This window comes from Harpia harpyja, chromosome 3, assembly GCF_026419915.1.
Source record: "Harpia harpyja isolate bHarHar1 chromosome 3, bHarHar1 primary haplotype, whole genome shotgun sequence".
NCBI lineage: Eukaryota > Metazoa > Chordata > Aves > Accipitriformes > Accipitridae > Harpia > Harpia harpyja.
In genome coordinates, this window is record NC_068942.1 from 45756588 (window position 1) to 45778772 (window position 22185).

The 22185-nt window shown below is 36.3% G+C and overlaps 1 protein-coding gene across 4 annotated transcripts in view; it reads right to left on the bottom strand.

Annotated features, from left to right (window-relative positions):
• Nucleotides 1-575: 575 nt before the first annotated feature.
• Nucleotides 576-22185, bottom strand: part of PALS1 (protein associated with LIN7 1, MAGUK p55 family member) — a 60255-nt gene continuing 38645 nt past the window's right edge. For all 4 annotated transcript variants that reach the window (XM_052782424.1, XM_052782425.1, XM_052782427.1 and 1 more), the window contains 11 exons: nt 16282-16359; nt 15380-15526; nt 14587-14748; nt 12039-12116; nt 10905-11088; nt 9756-9827; nt 9222-9293; nt 8314-8481; nt 7349-7551; nt 5875-5985; nt 576-3712 (listed from right to left, as the gene is read on the bottom strand). In XM_052782424.1, coding sequence (XP_052638384.1) covers nt 3536-3712; nt 5875-5985; nt 7349-7551; nt 8314-8481; nt 9222-9293; nt 9756-9827; nt 10905-11088; nt 12039-12116; nt 14587-14748; nt 15380-15526; nt 16282-16359 — 1452 coding nt within the window. In that variant the 3' untranslated portion in view covers nt 576-3535. The remainder of the gene's footprint in view (nt 3713-5874; nt 5986-7348; nt 7552-8313; nt 8482-9221; nt 9294-9755; nt 9828-10904; nt 11089-12038; nt 12117-14586; nt 14749-15379; nt 15527-16281; nt 16360-22185) is intronic.

A 22185-nucleotide genomic window follows, 5' to 3' on the forward strand; every position in this document is an offset into this window, starting at 1 on the left:
GAATATGCAGTAGTCCATCCTTGCTGTGATTTGTCATGTCCTAGGCTGTTTAGGGGAGCCTAGGAGAATGGCTGATAAGCAGGCTGTCACTGAATGCTGCTCAGTTTGAAAGGTTTTTTCCTAAAGACATTGGTTTGCAATTGGCAAACTGAATGCATGCCATAGGAGTAATACTAGTACATTGTCTCTAGTACTACTACTAGTCTCTTCAAGGCAAGCGTCTTGGTTGAAACATGATCCAGCACTTAACTGCAGATGCAGGGTAAGTACAAGGAAATGAATTTCTATTAACACCTTTAAAAAGTCATTTTATAATTGTATGAAGCACAAGGCCATTTCTTTTCTCTTTTGAAGCTGAAGGCAGCACAGCTGAATCATAAGTCCATACTCTGTTGTACAATACAGGTCCAGCTCAAAAGAGAGAAACTGTAGATCTGAGGACAAGTTACCTCTCCCACTGGATGCATGATGTCAAAAGGAACAGAGAACATCCTCTAGGGCACTGATGGGTCATAGCATCTTTCACACATGCAGCAAATGGCAGAAAGAAGACTCCCACGATCCACTACAAGAAGTAAAATTGTACAGTGATTTATTTTAAATCTAGAAATATTTTACATTTTTACATTAGTGTGCAGTTCACGATGTCTCAAAATACAGAGTGCAGATACCTGTATAAAAGTACAATGTGGGGCTAACCACAGGTCTCAGTAAAGTTACCTTAATTATTTAAGGCATTAACCCCCCCATCTTCTATTTTAAGAAGTCACATATAATTACATTCAAAAATTCTTTTATGCAATTCAGCTAACATTTATTTTTAATTAAATCTGGACTGGTAAAAATGCAGATACCCTCATTTCAGTCTGATACAGCTCACTACAAAGCCTGTGATAAGATTGATGAGTTTCACCAGTGAAGTTTACATATTTTTTTTACTCTCAAGGGAATTAACACATGTTCTTCATTAAAGAAGGCAGAACAATTTCTTACACAAGGTAGTTCCAGGTCCAAGCTGGCAGCAGATGGACAGCCAGGTACATTTCTCAGTGCTGCTCAAGCCTTTCCTTTCAGCAGGAGACAAAGCTAACATTGGTTATAAACTATCATAGCACCTCTCTACATGGATGTCAGCGAGTACTGTGTGCCTTGGGAATTAAGGGAGTAGAGCTGAACTTCAAGCAACATTCTTTAAGTCTACATTCAAAAGCTTATTTGTATAAAAACAGCTTCTGTACACCATTTCAGAAAAATGGGGGAGACAAACATTAGTCGAATGCATTAATGGCATGATTTACTGTGACTGACACAGCCTACGAACACTGAATACCTAAGAGGGTTCAGCAACCATCTTGAGCTGATTGTGACTACGAGAATTTGGACAGTACCTACGTAGCTGAGCTAAGTTACCCTTAACAAACACATTGTACTGCTTTCCACCTTCTTGTCCAGCTATGAAAGAGTCAATATCAAAAAGCCTAATACATCTACAATAATCTTTCTTAAAAAAGGGTAGAATTGATAAAATATTTTGTCATGAAACACTGACTATCCAATATACCTGAACATTGTAGTTGTCATAAACTATGGATTAAACTGAGAACATGCCCGCAATGTGAGGCAAAAAGCCATTATTTTGAATATCCAGCCCTTAGGCCAACAGCCAGCACATTAGTATTTCTAACACTGAATTGAACTAAAAATATTAAAGTTTCCAACCCCTTTTCTTTCTGAAGAGTCATTACTTATCCCCACTAATTGCTTAATTGCTTTTCAGCCCTAAATATTAAACCAGCAAATAATATTGCTTTCTAACGAGACAGGAATGCACTCTATACTTCCATTTTTCAATACAAAAACACACTGAATGTTAGTTCAGTAACTAGGATAGTTATCTGACAATTTCTTTATATCTGCTTTATGCTTGGAGCTCTCTAACTATGGGTGTGAATTTGTTCCATTAACATTTGAAGAAAGAATATATGCAAGACAATAGAAATAATCAACTACTTTTTCATCCTTGCGCATTATACAGGAGTGAATTACACATTGACACAACTCCAGTGTTTTACCTGTAGGAACAAAGAAACACTATGGCTAAAGTTAAGAGATATTCACAGTCAAGGTTCTTTGTGTTACCCAAACCCAAAACAGCCAAAATACTACTATTCAGTTAGCTTCAGTGATAGAACAGCCCTATTGCAGGCACGTAGCCTTAGTAGTTAAACCTTCACAGCTCAGAATCATTTAAGGATGCAGAGATGTTACGATCTGCTTTGCAGAACACACTAGGATACAGACAGACCTTGCCTTTTGTTCACTTGTTTCAAGTTTTTTGTTTTAATTATTACAAATATTCCCCTTTCTTGTGACTTCTCAGTCAGTTACCAGTGTTTTACACATACTTTCACTCCAGTACTGAGCAAATGCAGGACTATATGTTGGCTACTGAATTACAATACTCATTTATAAAACAGTAGCTACGTTCAGCTATTTTAATTCCAGTTAGTTATCCATTAGACCAACAGCCACAAGATGAACCAATTGCAGAGATTAAAAAACCCCACTATCTTCCTATGTTCAGCATATCAGTCTATTTTAGTCAGTATTCTGTTATAAAACATGAGAACTTAAGCTGACTTTTAAGCAGCATGTCTTATAACTATATATTTTTCACAAAAATATAACCTCTGCCTTTCTAAATATCTCTACAGATCTGTAGAAAACAGCGGCTCCAATCAGTCAATATGTTTTAAAGAACATTCCATAAAAATATCACATCTAAAAGATCAATATAATATTAATCTTTGGACCTAAAATTAATGCGCAGGCAAATTTAAAAAGTCTGACTAAAAAGACACAAGGATAGAAATATTTACATTATACACATTTTCCAATTACAGTGCTATTAGAAAGTGGAATGTTTGAGAATTAAAGTATTAACTCAAGCCTCACAGGGCAGCTCCAGACCAGAGCAGCATCTTCATTCTGTGTATTTTTTAAACAGGAGAGATTTCTCATTAATATTAATGTTGTTTTTCATGTGTAGATTATTTCTCCGCCCAATGATCCGTAGAATTATGCTCCTGAACTACCATCATGTCCCACAAAGTCATTAAGTTAAGTATTAAATAACATTCATATTTATAACTAAGTGACAGCATGGACTGTATATACACACACACACACTTAAAATCTTCGATTTCATAAGGGTGATTCTAGGTAAAAAAGGTGGTTTTATGTATAAAAGTAGTTGCTAGAAAAAAAAATTATCTAAAGCTTTAGAATTTAGTACTGACAAGGTCTCCGTTTCTAGACCACAGAGGAAAAAAACTTGGACAATCTTTACATCAGTTAAATCGGCTCACCAGCTGATAAGCGTACTTTTTCAGTAATATGCCATTTCACTGGCAAAGGATGCAGCCACTGAAGTCTAGAGCTCACACATATTTATACTAGAATTGTGCAGACCTACACACGATCTCCTTGGAAAGATTACTAGATTGAAGTCCGTTTGTCCCTTGGAATTGCTCTCTCATCGTAGCCAGGTAGAGGGCACCCACTGGGGTTCTGTGTCAAGTTTGTTTATTAACCGAAGTAACTCCTGATACGCCTTATCAAGATCAGAATTCACAATTGCTGTATCAAAGTAGTGGCCATTGTTCTGTTCCATCTCCCTTGTTTTTTCTATGATTTCTCTCAGCTCTTCTGGCTGCAATCAAAAACGGAGAATTAGTGTATGAGTGTAAGCCTCTCTCCCACAACCACCAATTAGGGACAGGTAACAACTCGACTCAGAAAAGTCTTTTACACAAATTTTCATGGTATTGCTATCAGCTACTGAAAAGTTTACAGTAACATTGAACTATGATATGTATTTGAAAGCTAAGGGCACTCATGGCCAGTCAGAAAGGACAGTCTTAAGTGGCAAACAGTAAATAACTGTCCCAGACTGAAGTAAATGAAGAAGATCTAGCACTGCTCATTTTACGACATTCATCTTACTGAGGCTCTTAAATCATGTTTCCAAAAAATAAGTTAGGTTGCTAAGCCCATTATCCTTCTGAAAAAGACTGGAGATGGCAGAGAGAGTGTGAGAGAAAGTTTGAATGGTATAGAACAAGACAACATTCCTCTGAAGATGTAGCACTACAAACACCAAGCAAAGGCAACAGCTATCATTCGTTGAAAAATATTTCAATAAACTGCAATGAGAACCACAGTGAGAGCTATACATTTAAGTTGATCAAATCACCATAGCATCAGGTAAATGACATTGCAGAAAAATGGAAAACACTATTTGAGAGCTGGAAGGGAATATGTCAAAAGCAAGAATATTGCAATGTAGGTAAGTGATGCAAAGGGAAAAGTAGAAATGGTTTTACTTCAAAATTTTTTGACACTTGGATCCTAAAAGCATGTTTGTTTTTCTCTTCTGCAGCTTATTTTTGTATTATATAAAAGAATATTCAGGTATAATTTTTGAGATAATTTTCTAAAGAGGGTATTTTCAAAAGGTACTTCAGGCTGTCAAATTTTTTTTCCTAGGCATTATATACACTTAAGAAAATCAAAGCCACATACGGGCATACATGCAAGAAATAACCTCCTTTTTATCAGGGGAAGGGGTTTAACACAGTAGCATTTACCCAACTGAAATAAATACAACTCCAATACAATTAATCAGAAAGAAAACAGGCAATTTAACACCAATATCAGTGTATGAATTTTTATTGCAAATGGATTCCTTGATTACTGCAATAAAAAACCCAGGACACACATGAGATGAAGTATTTATGGAAAACAGTTTCATTCATTGCATAACTATGATGGAGGAAACATGCCCATTTAAAGACTATGATTATATTTCACTTGGGGGGGGGGTGAGTGAGGGGGGGTGTGAGAAAGAAAAATCTGTCTGTTTTAAGACTCTGGCTTTAATAGACTTTTAGATCTTGCATCCAGGCAATACATCACCCTTGCTTCAAACAAGGAGAGCAAAACAAGATGGCCGTAGAACACAGTGGGTATGATTCCTGACCAACAGCCATATCAGGAGTCCCTTGAAGTTATGTTGGGAGGACTGTTCTTCCTCAGTATGAACTGCATTATGTTCAATTAGTACTTTGAAGATACTATGGTGGCAAAGTGCTCCCACCAACCACTGTAGGGTAGATCTCAGTTAAAAAGCTGAAGATAAACATATTTCATTATCCTAGCAATAAGCACTTTGTATTTCATAAGCTGATAAGGACCTTTTCTGAGCTGTCAGACATCCTGGTTTAATGTATGGGTTTCAATTCCATTCTGCAGAACTAACTTCTCATTAACTAAATGATCTGAACTGGATAAGCTGAGATCTTGACATGACTCTGGTTGAAACATGAAAAGTGATCCTACAACACCAAGATTAAAATAACTTTATCTGAAGAGTTTTGGAGTATATTTTCAAGTAAATGCTTTTCCAAGGTCAGATAAGTTCTCAAAAGAAAAACAATAATCATTTGCTCCCTAGAATTACTCTCAGGTTTACTTGAAGACAAAACTGGTTTTTCCACAGTTTTGAAATAAAGGGTCATGGTTTTTGTACCTAACTGCAGGGACCCCAACTGAGACATTGTGCCCCAGGATTATTGAATTAGCAGTGGATTCCCTTGCTTCATACTGCTCACATTCCATTAGGCAAAAGCATCCTGAGCCCTTAGTTAGTATGGTCTGCCTACTAACCCGGAGCACACAGATCTCAACTACACTGCTTCCCATGTATTGTCAGTACTGTTACCATCTCCCAATTCCAAAGAAAAGAGTATATGTTTACCAAAAGCATCTGTAAATAAAAAGCAGCATGGTTTCAGAAGAAGTGTTGGACATTACCTTTGGGTTTTTCCCTTCTTTGGCCAATAAAGCACGTAATCTCTCTTGTGAAGGTGGTGCAACAAATATAATATATGGCTTCAAGTCAGAATTACGTAGCGTCTTCAGTGACTGCAGAAATAGTATTTATTTAATATTTAACAGTTTCACCCATGAAAAGGGCATTTAACGATGCATTATTCACATGCTATAATTGATAATATACTCTTCAAACAATGACAATTGTACAATATGTTAACAGCAGTATAATTAACTGTAACACTTATCACCATTCAGAGTTTGGTCACCATTTCCTACAAAACTGGTATTACAACATTTTTCAAGTTCACGGAACCCAAACATTTACTTTTGTTCAAGAATATTCTTCATAACTAAACTGAAGGAACATACCTTTTGGTATCCAAAAGCCAAAAAAAAAAAGTCACCTGCATTGAAGTAAGTTTCCTTACAATGCTAAGGAATGGTATCAGCTTTGAACAGAGAGAAGAGTCTTTAAATACTACAGTTTAACCTTTTCTGTTTTGAAGATTAAAATACAAGGTATCAGATGCACTACTACTGTATGTTTAGCATATTTTTTTGGCAGGTTACATTTACATTAAGAGACAGGAAATAAAAAGAACCAAACTGTATTTTGATTTTTCCAAAAGGTTCCTTCTATGTGTCTCAGGACAAACAACTCATCTCTGAGATAGATTTTTGTGACCACAGAATTAGATCAATTTTCAAAGTGTTAGGAGTTTTCATCTCATTACACTCTTTGCAATGCCCATGAGCTATTCTAGTAAAGTATGACATGGTCCCGACTGGTGATGGCAAATTCTAGCTTCAATACTACCAGACTTTACTGGTATGTCTGAGTTTCAGGGCTTCTTTTGCAGCATCTACAACAGCACCAGACCTCATATATGTCGTATATATTAGAAAATGGGCTGTGTTCCAGGACTCTGCCTCTTCCCACATTTGACTAAATTTCCAAGTTGAAGTCTGTATGCATATTGTCTCTTTCTTTCTCCATAAGCAAAAGGTCATAGTTAAAGAGCTTTTCAGTATTGTTGATGTGATGTCCTTTAATCCTGTCTGTTATGGAACTGCATAAACATTCCCAAAATGCACTTTCCAAGTATAATCGCAAACAACTTCCTCTCCATTTTCAAAAACCTCAGAGTTCACAGAGTAATTGGGAGACTGAGACACACAAATCTTATTTTAATTGAATTTTCAATTGAGATAGTTCTCACCAGCTTTAAGTATCTGGAAACCAAGGCCCCTGTTACCTTTAGCACAGATACAAGATGTGTATATTTTCAAACACGGAACAAGAAGGTTGTATTCATAACACACTAGAGTCAACTGAACACCACTGAAAATGGACCTTGAAAACGCACTCATTTTATATAAACCAAATACAGCTCTTTAGACTTTCACAGTAGCTTCTACAATTAAAACATGACAGGCAACAGCTTCACCATACCTGGGTATGAAGATTTAAAAGGCATATCTTGCCAGAGTTGATTACTTGCCGCACAGAGTCTATGCTAGTACCATAGAGGTTCTTTTCAAACTCTCCATATTCAATGAACTTCCCTGCAGCTATGTCACTCTCAAAGGCCTGGCGGGAAATGAAATGATAATCCCTGCCAGCTACTTCAGTCTCTCGCCTGCTCCGAGTAGTATCTACAAACAAGAGCAACAAAAAAAAGAAATCGAGATACTGATACACCTGTAGAACTGAAGACGCGAAATAAGCATTACCCTTAGGAGACATATTGCTAACCAAGCAAAAAAACAGGCAGATGAAATATCCAAGAAATGCAAGTATTTTATTTTTTACAATAAATATCCCTGGACAGATTAAGTTGCCAAAGGCTGAACCTATGTTTAGAGGTCTTGTTTACATTATCTAGAGGAAAAAAAAAAAATAGTAAACTAGGAAAGCAATAGTTTCACCTGTGCAGCTGCATTCTGAACATGAAAACAGCTATTAGTTGTTTATAACAAATTATATTGCTAAGCTGTTCGTAAACCTAATTTAGCATACATTAGACATTAAAAATACAAAATTCACTGAAATGCAAGTGGTTTGGGAAGGCACTAAAGCCACTGAAATTTAAATTTATGCAGGATATGTAGGTTAAAAGTTCTTCGACCAATGTATCAGTTTCTTTTTTAAACTTCTGTTACTCACTCCAATTTGATCCAAATTGAAATATATGCATGTCTTATAATGCCTCTATAACACTGTTGGGACACTGAATTTGCATTGACTTACCAAAGCTACTTTATGCCACACAAGATGTAACTTTATTTATCCTTTATCCAAGAGCTGACTATATCCTGCTCAAAACCCCCAAACTCCTAATTACTATTTTCAACACAAGAGGATTTGTCTACGGACAATATTTAGCATAAGCAATCTTATCTGCCCATCAAACTTACGGGGAACTGCAGAGGCAAAGCGATCAACTTCGTTATTCATAAGTCTCTGCCGCAATTCATTTTGGCCGCAGTTCTGTGGGCCGATCAGAACAATAGGCCGTTTCCTGTTTGCTGGTTGATGATACAGTGACATTTCCTCATAGGTCAAAATTTCCTCATTGTCATAATCTTGAGAGAGAAACAATAAAAAAGTCACAACATACTTTACTGCTAGTTGCACGTATTGCCTGTCATGCAGTATCAAGTTTCAGGCAGCTCCTCGCTCTCTGCCCAGCGTCTAACTACAAGTCACCAAAGCAATAGAACTCCAAAGATCATCACTTGCCCAGTAAGATGAGGCTTTTTTCCCCCCTTTTTGGAGAAAGAAAATGTATTTCCACTTACTACTGATATAAGTAGTAGCATAAACTCAGCAAACAACTTTCTTGCCAAGGAACAAGTTTCTACTACAAGAATAATACTTTATACCCAACAACAACAAAAATCATCCCAATCCAAAAGTACTTTTGTAAGAATATAGTATAAATAGCCTACAAACTGTCTGTGGAGAAAGTTTCCATTTACTAAATTTAATTATGCAGAGTGAGATGATATTACAAAACCATAATAAAATGGTTCATCACTGTAAAATTGTGAGTGCTTCCATGCCTAAAAAGCTATCTATTTTTTTTATCACTATCATCTGGTCTTTATTAAAGACACTAAATGACCCTACAAATCCTGCCACCTCTTTTACATCTTTCACTAAATGTTATTACAAACCATACTACTGCTCCCACCCAGAACATCATCAGGCACTATTTCTAACATCATATCCTGAATTTCAGCATTCTTTTCACACAAGGCTATTTGTAGAATCTTTTATAGTTGCTTTTAAGTGCGCACACAGTGCAAAAGATTTTGCTTACCATCATTTTTATTTGCATTGTATAAAACCTTTTTCCGTTTCTTTTTGTTTTTCTTCGCACACCAGAGTTTTCCTAACCAAAATAGAAATCATCACAATCAAATACCAATACAATAAAAAGCTTCCTAACCCACCCTCTATCTGGATCTTTAAAGTGGAGAATTTATTCTGCAGTTTTGAAAAGGCATAATATTCTTCAGTTCATTACATCGGTTTTGTGTATTAAGCAAATGTTGCATGCCAAGGACTTCAACTAAGTCGTGGTAGATAAAATTCTTTATGAAAAAAGGGGCTTTCCAAATTCCCGTACATCATTCTAATTACATTGCACATAGTTGTGAAAAAAACCCATGTGATTTATACAACAAAGTGCTAAATTCAGACCTGTAATTACATGAAGAATTTCAAAGAATCATCCCACTTGTAGTACAAAAAATGGAAGAATTTTCTACAACTCCACAATGACAAGGTTCCAGATACCACTAATTAGCACTTCTATATGAGGTTTTTTTTCCTTGGAAAGCATATATCCAACCTGATTTTTCTGGCTCCTTGTCTTCTTCTATGGTTTGCTTCATTGCTTCTCTCTGTTGCTGAAAACTTTTTCCTTAACGCATTTAAAAAAAAAAAGCAGTTAACATTTAGAAACCATTTCAATACTTTGTAATGACTTTTTCCTAAGCTTTTACATCTCTGAAGGTTCTAGTAGAATATAAGAGAAATTTAAAAAGAGAAATTAAAATTTAAAAAGAGAAACTAAAGTTGCTGCGAAGCTTGTTTATTGCTTTGAAAATATATTCATCAAGAAAGACTTGCAGAGCATTTGTACTATTCTGGACAGTTTTGCCTGGAAAATTGAAACTATTGGAAAGATGACATTTCCCCACTATGATGATATGGTTTTCTAATTATTTTTGTATGTTAAATGTGTTCTATTTATACTAAATCCTTTGAACTTCAGCTTGAAAAACATTAGCCTATATTTAAATCAGTGTTCCTCTTAACTTACTCAAATGTCATAAAGTAACAGTGTGATATTCTATGGAATTTGAAAAGTCTTTTGTTCACTGTGTTTAACAGATCAGCAGATCTTTAATGAACTAGAGTGCAGTACATATTTCAATGCAAAAATTATATACTGACTTCAACATCTGAAAACCCTACTGCTCAAAGGCCCCTGACAGTTAGAAAGAAAGCGTGACTGTTACAAGTAACTGAAGCTGCTTGCTAAGTGAAAACTACAGAACAGTTACCATGAAAAAGATACATTTTTCAAATAGTCTATTTGATACAGTAAGAAACCTAAGAGCAGCTCTCCTCTCCAGAGAAGGAGCAGGCTGAAGTCCCACGTTTCTGCCACAGCCAGCAGAGGGAACTCTGAATCCACAGAGACCCCGAGGCGGAGGAGTAAAGGAAGAGGAGAGTAGCTCTTGAGAGGTGAACCGCAGTGGAAGTGGTAGCTTTACTCTGCATTTAACATCTATACATGGAGATGCCTCTAAAAGGTCAACCTTTTAAGTAAGTGAATTACGTAACCAACAGTAGGCTCTGTTGCAAAAGGTTCAAAGTCACAGATATTTAAGGCAATGGATATTTAAGGATATGTGAGTCTTTGAAAACCAGAACATTGCTCCTGTGGCTATGGGAACAACTGGCTGTCAAGTTTTTTCTAGAGCTTACTTACCAGGGATAAGGCCTGCCAATGGCTGGTTATCTTCATCTCCATCTCTGTAAGCCTGCCACCAGTTTGGATCTTCTTGGCTGATCACATGGAGTATGTCTCCTTTCTGAAAAGATAGGCCTAACTCTCGGCAGGGGACATAAGGGTCATCAGAGGGATCATAGTCAAAATGCGCTTTCACGTGTATCTGTGGGAGATCAAATGTAAAAACAGAAGAAAAAAAACCTGTGACTTCTGAAGAATTACACCCCATCTTCCTGTGATTGCAGCAGAGCTCCAATATATAAAAACTCCAAGAATCTATAAAATGGAAAATTCATCTGGGGCATACAAGAGATACTGGAATAGAATCATTACCTAGGTTAGCAATGGAAAAGACACAGTTGTGCTACATTAGAGGTGAAGGCCTGAATTTAACTCTTGTTAATTCTAAAGTCTGTGCAACTTCCCCACCATTTTAGGAGGCAAAAACCCGAGCTACTGATTTAAGTTCTTCGCAATCAAAAAGAATCAGAGATATTCTGATTTATTTAAAATACCTAATAAATACACAGATTGAAACCCATTTGCTGGGCTTGAGGTGAAGTTTCGCCTGTGAAATATTTTACTTTCTCACCAACCATTAATGTTTTTGTTTGGCTGTCATATAAATCAGTGCATTCTTTCTTCAAACTGTTAAAGCTGTCTCAAGAAAAGCATGTTAGCTGAAAAGATAATGAACAAAGTTTCCAGTATACAAACTTTTCCTTCCAAAGCCTATTTGCAAGTTCCATCAATTCAATTTTTTTATTTTTTTTATATATATATATATATATATACACACACACATATATATATATATAAAAATAGAGAAATTGGGAATTTCAAAATAGAATTTCAGAAGCACAGGCAGTTCTACTTTTGTAATTTCTTACTATTTTAGAAACTGAAAAAATCATGCTAAGAGCTTCACCTTAACACCATCAATAATTTTCAACAATTAGTTCAGGTGTTAGTCTGGTAACAATTAAACCAATTTAAACAATTAAGTTTGGTTTTGTTCCACAGTGTAAATGACCTACAGAAGAACTTTCTACACGCTACTGGTAAAACAAGGTATGTATCACCAAGCTGAAGGACTTATGTAGAGCTACTTACAACCGTCTCTTTCGCAGGAGGTGGCTTGCTCTGCTGACTGGGAATCAATACAAAGGTCAGAGTACCATGCATGTCAGCCTGAGACAAAAAATAGATTCTTCATATACAGCATCAAAATATGGCTCAAGGTTAAGAATTTTAATAAATAACATTTTAGAAAATGTTTCAAAAATTCCCATAAAAGGCAGTTGCTAACAGCACATCATCCACCCCTTAACTAGTTTAAAAGATATAGTACAGATACAGATGCAGTGATTCAGTGACAGGCTAGAAAGCCAAATATTGATATTCAGATTTTAAAAGCCTAGCATTCTTGACTATACATAAACTATTTGTATTTGAAATGGTGCAGCTGCAATTCTGTCAAGCAGCAACTTAGGAGAAATGGAGAATAATATTCTCTTGCTCTGTACAAAAATACCAACCAGTAGATCTATACTGGTAAGAAAAAATACATAAAAGATTATTATTTTTCTAAAATTGCTTAAGTGGAACAGTGTTTTCAAATCTAAACATTTTACTATGATTTTAATGCTGTTAACATAAACACTGTTTAAAAATTTAACACTCAAATCCTGCATCTGTAAAGTACTTGATATCAATATTGCAATCACTCCTACTAAGAAAGTAGAACATAATAAATGTCCTGGCTTCAACGAATTCTTACTTGTTTGCATACTTTTGTACACAGAGTGTGCTTGCACACAAAGAATATCTAGATAAAATGCAAGTGCCAACCTGTGACAAGGTCTACATGTGTCTCACTTCCTATACATCATTCCATGAACTGTAACACAACAATTTCTGTTGTATAAAACAAAAGCAAATACATGTATCTCAAAAAATTCAGACCTAAGGCTTAAATAAACATAACTGAGCATAATATGATTAGGCTGCAGGAAACAAAAATCCACAATTTTCGGTCAGCATGCATAGTTCCACGTGGAATGCATAGAATTTCAGAGTGATCGTGTGAATAATCTTGTCTGAAGTCATGCAGAGTTTATTATCATTTGAGCAGCAAGTGGTGAGGCAAAATTAAGAACAAAAGTAATTTCCTTCTCCTGTTCTAAGTATTTTTGGGGGACTGAAGCATTTTAAAACTTCACTTCCACATTACAAAATGCAGAAGACAACATATAAGGAATTAAAAATATTATTTTAAATTAATGATTTTAATAATGTATTTTTTAAAAATGTAAGGGTTGGGGTTTTCTTTAATTTATTTTCAGCAAGTAATTTGCTCTTATGTTAATGTATTGTGGTTTTAAAGCTTTTATTTTGTAACTTTAGGTTGCAGGAGCTGCTCAAGAGCAGAACAAGTTCTGCAGAGAACTAAACTGCCAGAGTTGAATTGTCTGTCAAGCGTCTACAAAACACTCTTTTCAGAAGCACAGGACTTAGCTAAATATGGTTTTTAAAACAAATACTGATGGCAATGGAGACAATTACAGAGCATGAGGAATCTCAAGATAGCTCTGATCAAAAAAACACACGGAGATTGAAGGCTTTTCAAGTAACTGTAAAAATCTTTTCAAATGGCTTAAAAACGCACCAAACAAAACCCCACACATTTCTGCCTCTACTTCCCTCTACTTGCCCTCATTCCACGCATTAGCTGAAAAATTTTAACAGCAAATTTCAGAAAAAATCCAACTAAAGATGAAAATTGTCCATTAAAAACTAGCCTTACTGTAGCATGACTCAACTTCATCTATGGATATTGCTGCCTGTATGCACCCACCAGCTCCTCACTTAGTCTCCTTCCCCAGCAGGATGGGGGAGAGAATTGGAAGACCAAAAGCAAGAAAAACTCATGGGTTGAGGTAAAGACAGTTTAATAAGTGAAGGGGAAAAAAACCCAATCCAACAAGTGATGCAAAGGCAATCACTCACCATCCAGTTTTTATTGCTCAGCATGATGTTATATGGCATGATATATCACTGTGGTCAATCCAGGTCAGCTGTCCCAGCTGTGTCCCCTCCTAACCTCTTGTTCACCCCCAGCCTACTTGCGGGCCAGGGGATAGGGTGAGAAACAGAGAAGGCCTTGACACTGTGCAAGCACTGTTCAGCAATAGCTAAAACACTGGTGCATTATCAACACTGTTTCAGTCTAAAACTAGCCTAAAACACAGCATCATATAAGCTGCTATGAAGAAAATTACCTCTATCCCAGCCAGACACTACCACACACAGCCACACATCTATTAATTGTGGACCCAACCAGAGACAAAGATGAAAAATCATGTCTTTTCAGAGCTAAACAAAGTTTTTCTTAGAAATCATTAAAAGCAAGTCTCAATAAGATAGCTTGACTCTTCCACATTTGTAGGCTTCATTTTTGCAGATGACTGCCGTTATACTTATTAATATCATACTATGTATTAGAAAAAAAACTTGAAATGGCCCCCCACATACAAACACTAGCTATCAGAATGAAAATACTTTTAAACTAATGCTAAATATGAGTACAAGCAGAGCCAACAGGCTTCAGTCTTATGAAACGAGTATTTTTTTGCAGGGAAAACAAGAAGTGTCCACTCACCAACAAGTCAAAAACTTCATTAACATCTTTTCCACGAATCTCGATGCCATTAATCTCCAGAACTTCATCCCCTTCATGTAACAGCCCACTCTTCTCTGCAGCACCTCCTTTCACTATTCGACTAATGATAACAGAATCCATTTCATTGCGAACAGTAGCACCCTGTGTAGTAGCAACACATTCTGCATTTATTATATATATGAAACTCAAAGCCATCTATTGTATATATTCCAAGCCAGTGCTAGTAACAGCTCGGATGCATACACCCAATGCTCCAGTTTAAAACACCACTTAATTTCTTCAAGCTGCACTGAAGATTGAAGAATTGAATTGCTCCACACCATAAGATTCACGATTTTTTAAAAAAAAAAATGTGGTCCTAAGGAAACATTTATTTCAAAGATGCAAAATAGATAAGAGTTGCTAAAAAAAAAAAAACCAAACAAAACCAAACGTGATTGGCACAAGGCTATAAGCTCCCCTGCAGCAAAGCTTGGGATAGTGACTTCTGTCAAGAAGTCCTGTCTAAACCCAAGTTGACAGAAGTTGTACAGATTTTAAATGGTAGTACAGCTACTGCTGTATGAAGATACACACAACTTTACCGTCTATGACTATCCCTCATTCAGGAGGGAGGGAGAGTGCTTACAAGTTAAACATCACATCCACATTCAAATACCAAAACTTTCATAGGAATCTGAAAAGGACAAAAAAAAAAAAAAAAACAAAACCCACACACCAAAACAAACCACTTACCTCCTTTACGTATAACTGAGTGAGTACCAGTACTTACCAATGGAATATCCCGAGCTTTCTCAATGCGAACTATTTTAACTGTCTCCCCTCCATACACACCAACATTCTCATAAATCTTTTCATCTGTCACAGGCTCTGGTTGCATTTCTTGTTCCGCAACCTTATCATGAGCCAGTAAAAGCGCCTAGTGTGAAACAAAAATCGGCTCAGTTACAGAAAATTTCATACTTTATATGTATACAAAATAGTAAGAGTTCAATGAAATTCTGCAATTTGAATAGTCTTTGCAGGTTACAGAATAATGCAAACTGACTCAAGCAATAAAAAAAAAAATCATTTATCAAAGCTATGTAGCACCTACTAATTTTCCAAAACTGTCCTTTCAGATTGGAAAAGAATAAAAAAGCAATTTTGAACACACAACTGTGACTGTGCTTACAGTTTCTTCTTCCTAAAAAAATCAGACATTGGTTTACTATGTATGTGACTGAGGATACAGATGTAAGAAGTTACTGCAATGAAAACTACTCATGGATTTACACCACGACCACAGGACAAAATTCCCTTTATGCACCCTAGGGTAAGCATGAAACAGCTGTCAAAGAAAAAAAAAAACCCGATAGATAAGCAAAGCAGCTCATGTGTTGCCCTGACTCTAGTGATCTATTGCTACATTGTTTATGTGCAAATTACCCTGTAATACATGTAGAATGTAGCAAGGGCTGAATACAATCATGCACTACACTTGATCAGAAGTTTCCATTAGTTCCTGGAAATTGGAAACTCCTCAACCTAGAAAAATACTAAGAGATCTGCACGGAGTTGAAGAATAAAATCCATCCTTGCCCAGTCAGCCCAAGACATTTGTAAAAAAAAAAATATACTGAAAACAGCATCAAGAAATACATCCATTAGATTAGAAGTTTCATTTTGTTTTACCTGCATGTGAGGGGCATTCAGCAAAGCATTAAGCTCCTGCCCATCCTTATGGTGACTGGGTTTCAAAACACTCTGTACCTAAAAAGAAATCAAGTAGTAAAACTCTTAATCTAACCAGTGATTTATCAATCCTCCCTCCCCAGGCACAAACCCCTAGTTGCAATTATTCATTTTACTGAAAGTAAAGTATATCCATGTAGTTGTTACACTGGCTGATTGAACTTCATCTGGTACACATTAGGAAAACATGCCACGAGACCACAGGACTACTCCAGCATATCTTGCCTCAGTAATCACCTACCAAATCTAAGCTGGTATCCAGTGCATCACACAGATGTGTCAATACCAGAGACTGGCAATGAGCTCAGCTACCACAAAGATGCACACAAAAAAATTAAACTCTAGAAAGGAACATGATAGTGAAATCAGTCACAACGAATTCTACTGTGTGAATATGCTGGGTCTTTTAAAATGAACTCATTTCTCACTAAGATGACTAGTCTCCCTTTTCCTTAAAAAATGGTTTTCCTTAAAAGATGGTTTATTTTTCCCCAAACTATTTCCACCAACAGCAAGACCAAAGATTCCAAGACAGGTTTTGCAATGCCTCAGAAAGTGTACGAGTCAGAACTTCAAAAGGTCCCAGAAAACCAGGTTTCTTTGGCTGGTTCCAAAATAATCCACATTACCACAAAGACAGTTTTTGCTCAAGCAGCTTCAGTTGCTAAAAAAGGTTTGCCTTCTCATACAGTTACCAGACATGCCTTGCCATCATCTCTTGCAAATACTGGTATGCTTATAGAGAAAGCCAGGAGCAGGGAAGTCCCTCTTATCTAAAGGTGAGACTGAAGAAGATACTTTCCATAGCCATTATCCTCTGGCCTAATCTGACCAAAGGCACACAAGTCCAAAAGCACAAATTAATCCAGAGACATCAAGAGTAGATTATACACATCTCACAGCAGCAGCTTTCACTGGGACAGAAAAGATTTTTTTCAAGAGCTTTTTACTCTTAAAGATGAGGTAATGTGACATAACAGAGAATCAAGAAACCACAAGTTCCAAGGTGAAAATAATGAAGCTTTTTGTATGATTTAACAATATCTAAAGGTCTGAAGAACCTCTACCCTAGGAGCAATTATCTACAGAAACACTAACAACTCTCTTGGATGCTACTAGGTGACAGTACCAAAACCAGTAAAGATAATTTTAATTTCTAGCAGAAGCCACTAAATGAACTGTTCCCATGGAGCAAGATCTTTACATTGCTGATCAAGCACTGTCACATGGAACAAGTTCCCATGCTTACCAATAAACCTGGCACAAGCTCCATATCCTTCTGACATCCCTAGAACATGCCTCATGGTGAACAAACCTAGTATACCTTAGAACAGTCAAACAAGAAGCCAGACTTAAATAATTTTTTAAACTGATTTCTTTAAAACCATAGACAACAGAAAGAATTGAGCTTCATAGAGGCCTGACTTCAGTTATACCTCTGAACTGGCCAGGAAGCTATTATCCCCAGCTTAGCCTGAATTTTGGGATGCCATACAGCAGACAGAGCACTGTATAGGATATATTTCACTAACAAATTTTCCTCTGTGTCGAAAGAAGAGATTCTCCTATACAAAAGACTTTCTCATAGAGGTTTACTTAAGGTCTCTAACTTTCAAAGGACTTTCAACTCCTTTCTTGAATAAGCTACAATAAGCTTTAAAGCCTTATTTATCCAATCTTTATGATCCTTTTACAGGAGAACCTACGTAGAAAGCAACTTAGAGGTCCTGCAAGCAAGACAATCTTTTGAATGCAAGGTCAGAATTTGGGCATTTGACAGGGGAAAAGAAAGCAACCGGGCCCAACCAGTCATTCTGTGTGTGTGATGAATATCCTTTATTCAAGTTGAATTTCTGCTTTGAATAATTTAATTATTCAAAACTTTAATAGCCCCCCCCCCTTAAGAGAAAGATACATTTATTATTTTTTTACTTAATGAAGCACTAGGAAAGCTTCAGGCTGCTATATACACCACTTATTATACCAGTATTGCCACATATTAGATTCCTTTGTAACTCGTGGTAATGAATCCCACAGTTTTATCAGATGAAGAAATTTGAATATAGGCTGTCATTCCAGAAGTGACACACTGCAGACATAGGCAATCTACGCTAAATATGCGGCAATAATAGCATTTTCTTAACTCTTCAGCCTAGTTTTTATTGTTAATCACATTAACTTTAGTTCAAGCAGCCCCCAAAAAGCTATCAATTTGGTTTCATCTCACACACCACAATTTGGAGGCATGTACTGGAGAGGCACACACTGGAGTGACATTAAGCATTCAGAATTTAACCACACCTGCAAAATCCTGTTGCTGTTTACTCTCAGGTGAGCAGGGCTGTCAGAGGGAATATACATACACATTGTAATGCACTTATACCAGAAGTTAAAAGCTTTCAGTGCATCCTCTCAAAAGTACTGATCTAGTTTAATTGCCTGCACTTGCTGAAGCGAACAGCAGCAAGTCCAAAACCTTTAGAAACATAGCCTATAAAAATTGAGCCTATTACGTATGTTTAATAGCAAGAACATCTTTAAGGTATTCGATATGTGCTGTTACAGGCCAAAAATTACAAACCGTCTTGAATGCTGCATCAAATATTATTACAAGGTCAAGATTCAGACCATGTTCCCATAATCCTTGCCCCCATCTTGGCCAAGTTTAAATGGATTTAAAATCAATTTAATTACACTTGATGTTCGCTGGCTATTTTTATTTAAGACTTGGAGTATACCACATTACATGAAGATTAGCTCTCTAAAATAAATTCCCTAAGCTCAAGTGCTTCATTCCACCTTCTAAATTCAATTAAAGTTTCTTTAAAAAAAAAAAAAAAAAAAAAAGGAAAAATCTTGAGTTGTTGGTGCCTGGTTATCAGAATCGGTGGGAAAAGTTAACTGTACAAGTGTACTACTAATTTTAAGAATTTCTTAAAGAGGACTAGAAAAATAAAAATGTACTGTTCCACTCGTGTTGTTTATGGTTAAAAAATTAAAAATCAAAAAAGTTTTCACAACACACTGTTCATACACGTTTTTATAAAAGCAAATCATCAATTAAAGAGTAAATGTAAACAGATTTTTTTGAATTAAGTTCAGTGTAGCAAATGATAATTCCCCCCAAACACACTTCCATAAGCATAGTTTAATTAATATGAATTTTTACTTTTTTTTTTTTAAAAGGGAAGATGTTTCATGTTGCAATATGAAATTGTGTTGCAAACTGTCTTTTCCCGTTAGAGCTACAGAAGCATGAGCTCTAGAACAGGTTCTCCTCCACACCATAAAGCCTAAAACAAAACATGTCTGTAGCTTTAAATTAGGACATGCACTCCAAAACAGTTTGAGTTGTACACTGCCACTGATGAATTGTGCACTAAAATATGCACGTTAGCATTACCTACCATTTAAAAATTAATGTTATGCATGTATCTGCTATTCTTTTCTTGTAATGTCTTGTGGCTTTTATCCTCAAGATATTATCAGTATCTTAAATCCAGGCTTTTGTAAGTGTCTTTTCAAAAACACCTTGAACTAAGTAAACAAACTGCTTTCTGGGGGAGCTTCCCATGCCTATGTTTAGGGATGGAAAAAGCAAAAGGCACAACCAAAAATGACAGCACAAGAAAAAACCTGGGCATGCAAGATAGACACTTTGTCAGGGTTAAAAAAAACCCAAAACCAATAAAGTAGAAATAATTTCCTCCCATACTGCGACCATAACAAATGCAGGAGCCTTTCCAAAAGGAATAAAGGATCTGAAAAATGAGCATAAGATCTTCTATTCAGGCAAGACTAGGACATACAGAATGATGTGAATGGAGGCCTCAAGGTGTTCCTCTCAGGACACTTCTGTCAGTCACAGAAATATTTGTCCTGAATTTCTGGCTCGATCATTTCAGGATGCTATTTAACATATTGCAAAATACAAGTCACTTAAATACACCAGAAGCTGAATCACCGAGAAACTAGATTACATCTGAAAATGGGAAGAGACATATGCAATATAATGACTTTTCAGGAATTTTAAGGCTGGACAATACAGGGATGGGAGATGAAGAATCAAAACAAGTGCAAGAATATGTTTGCCTTTTATGTAATAGTTACGTAATAGGGCGATGACAAAATTCCATTGGTTTAAAAATTTGAGATTAAAGAAATATTTTCTTTATGCTTAACCTTCTTCATGGATTGCTAAGGGACACAAAACTGGCTTTGCACCACGTTCTGATTTCTGGATTTACCAAATCACCTGAAAGAGAGGAATGTGTTGGGAAGATGAGGAGTAGGGAAGGTGGGGAGGAATATGAAATTTTGGAAACAGACTTAGATTTTTCCTAGGCATATTTTCTTCTTGGAAACTTCTATTAAGCAGCAAATAAAAAGACATCATATCCATGAAGGGGAAAAAACAGCTTTCTTAAGAGATAAATCTGTAACATCCTGTAGTATAAATGAAGATTCAAAAACTCTGGGGCTTGTATCTGAACGAAATCCTGAACTAAGCCTGTGCAAAGTGGGTGTTTAGGGAAGTAGTTTACAAACAGAAGTTAACTGAAAAGGTTCCTTCAGGCTTGCAGACATTGAAGAAGCCTAGTGAGGATCCTACAGCAGCCTACAGGCTGATGAATAAGCCAGAGGGAAGCTCATACGTAAAATGCTCCCACCTGGTTTTGGCACAGTCTTACTGACAAGCATAAACAGGAAAATCCTGAGCTGCAGTTTAATCAGCACACTGCAGCTTTAGATAACATTTAAATGATGTCCCTCAAGAATCAGTAATTTCTTCTGCAAAAGAACTTCAAGCTTGCTACAATGCTGTTTTCCTTGACTTACAAAGTTTAAGTCTAGAAAAAGGAAGGAGCGTGGAAAGAACTGTTGAAAAGAATTGCTTCAGGCAGAAAGAAAACCAGATACTGGAAAAAAAAAATCAACTTGCTGCCATACTGAAATTGGAGTGATATGCCTTTGAGCAACTGGAGAATGGCTATATACTGGCTCAGGTACTCCAACTGGTGTAGCTGAGCCAGTTTTGAACAGGTAAGTTTGGTTCACCGGGTGCTAAATGCTAGAGCATTTACCCAGCCTCTGGATCCAGCTTTGCTGAACACTACAGTGCTACACTTGCAGTGACCGATACTGGTATTCAAGCTAGCCAGTTTAAAGTTAACAAATGTATATCCATATAAGGTGTAGCCACACTTCACTGAAATATACATGCACCAGGCCATGGAAAATGAAGATAAAGTTATTGAGCAACCCCTCAGAGGGTCTTAGCTGCATCTAGCCACATGTGAAAACTGGTTCTGTTCACAGCAACTTTGTATCTGATAAGTTTTCTGTAAATTACTACTAATGCTTACTGTACACAGGTACTGCCCATCTACATTCAAGTGAATAAGCCTCAAATAAAGTAGTTAACCTGGCTGAAACTGTAAAAGTATTTCAAACAGTTAAGATCTGACTGAAAAGATCAAAATTAAAAAATCTTGCTCAAGTAAATTTCTAAAAGTATACTTTAATAATTTCTGAAAGACATATCAGATCTTACAAAAGAGCTGTCATCTGTCAGACAAAAAATAAGTGTAATCTGACCATCACAGCAGTAATTAAAACATTGAAATTAAGTATTAAGGGATCTGTTGCTCACTTTAAAGCAGAATGCTTGTTTCCAGTATGGTTGTATTTTCAGAGATGCCTCCCAATTTAAGAACCATGGCTCAACTCAGAGGAAAGTCACAATAACAGAGAACTGTAATTCAATTCCTGAATGTTTGGAATAAAGAATACTGAAGGTAAAAGAGTTAGATTTTCATAACAGCTCCCTCTTCCTATGTTTAA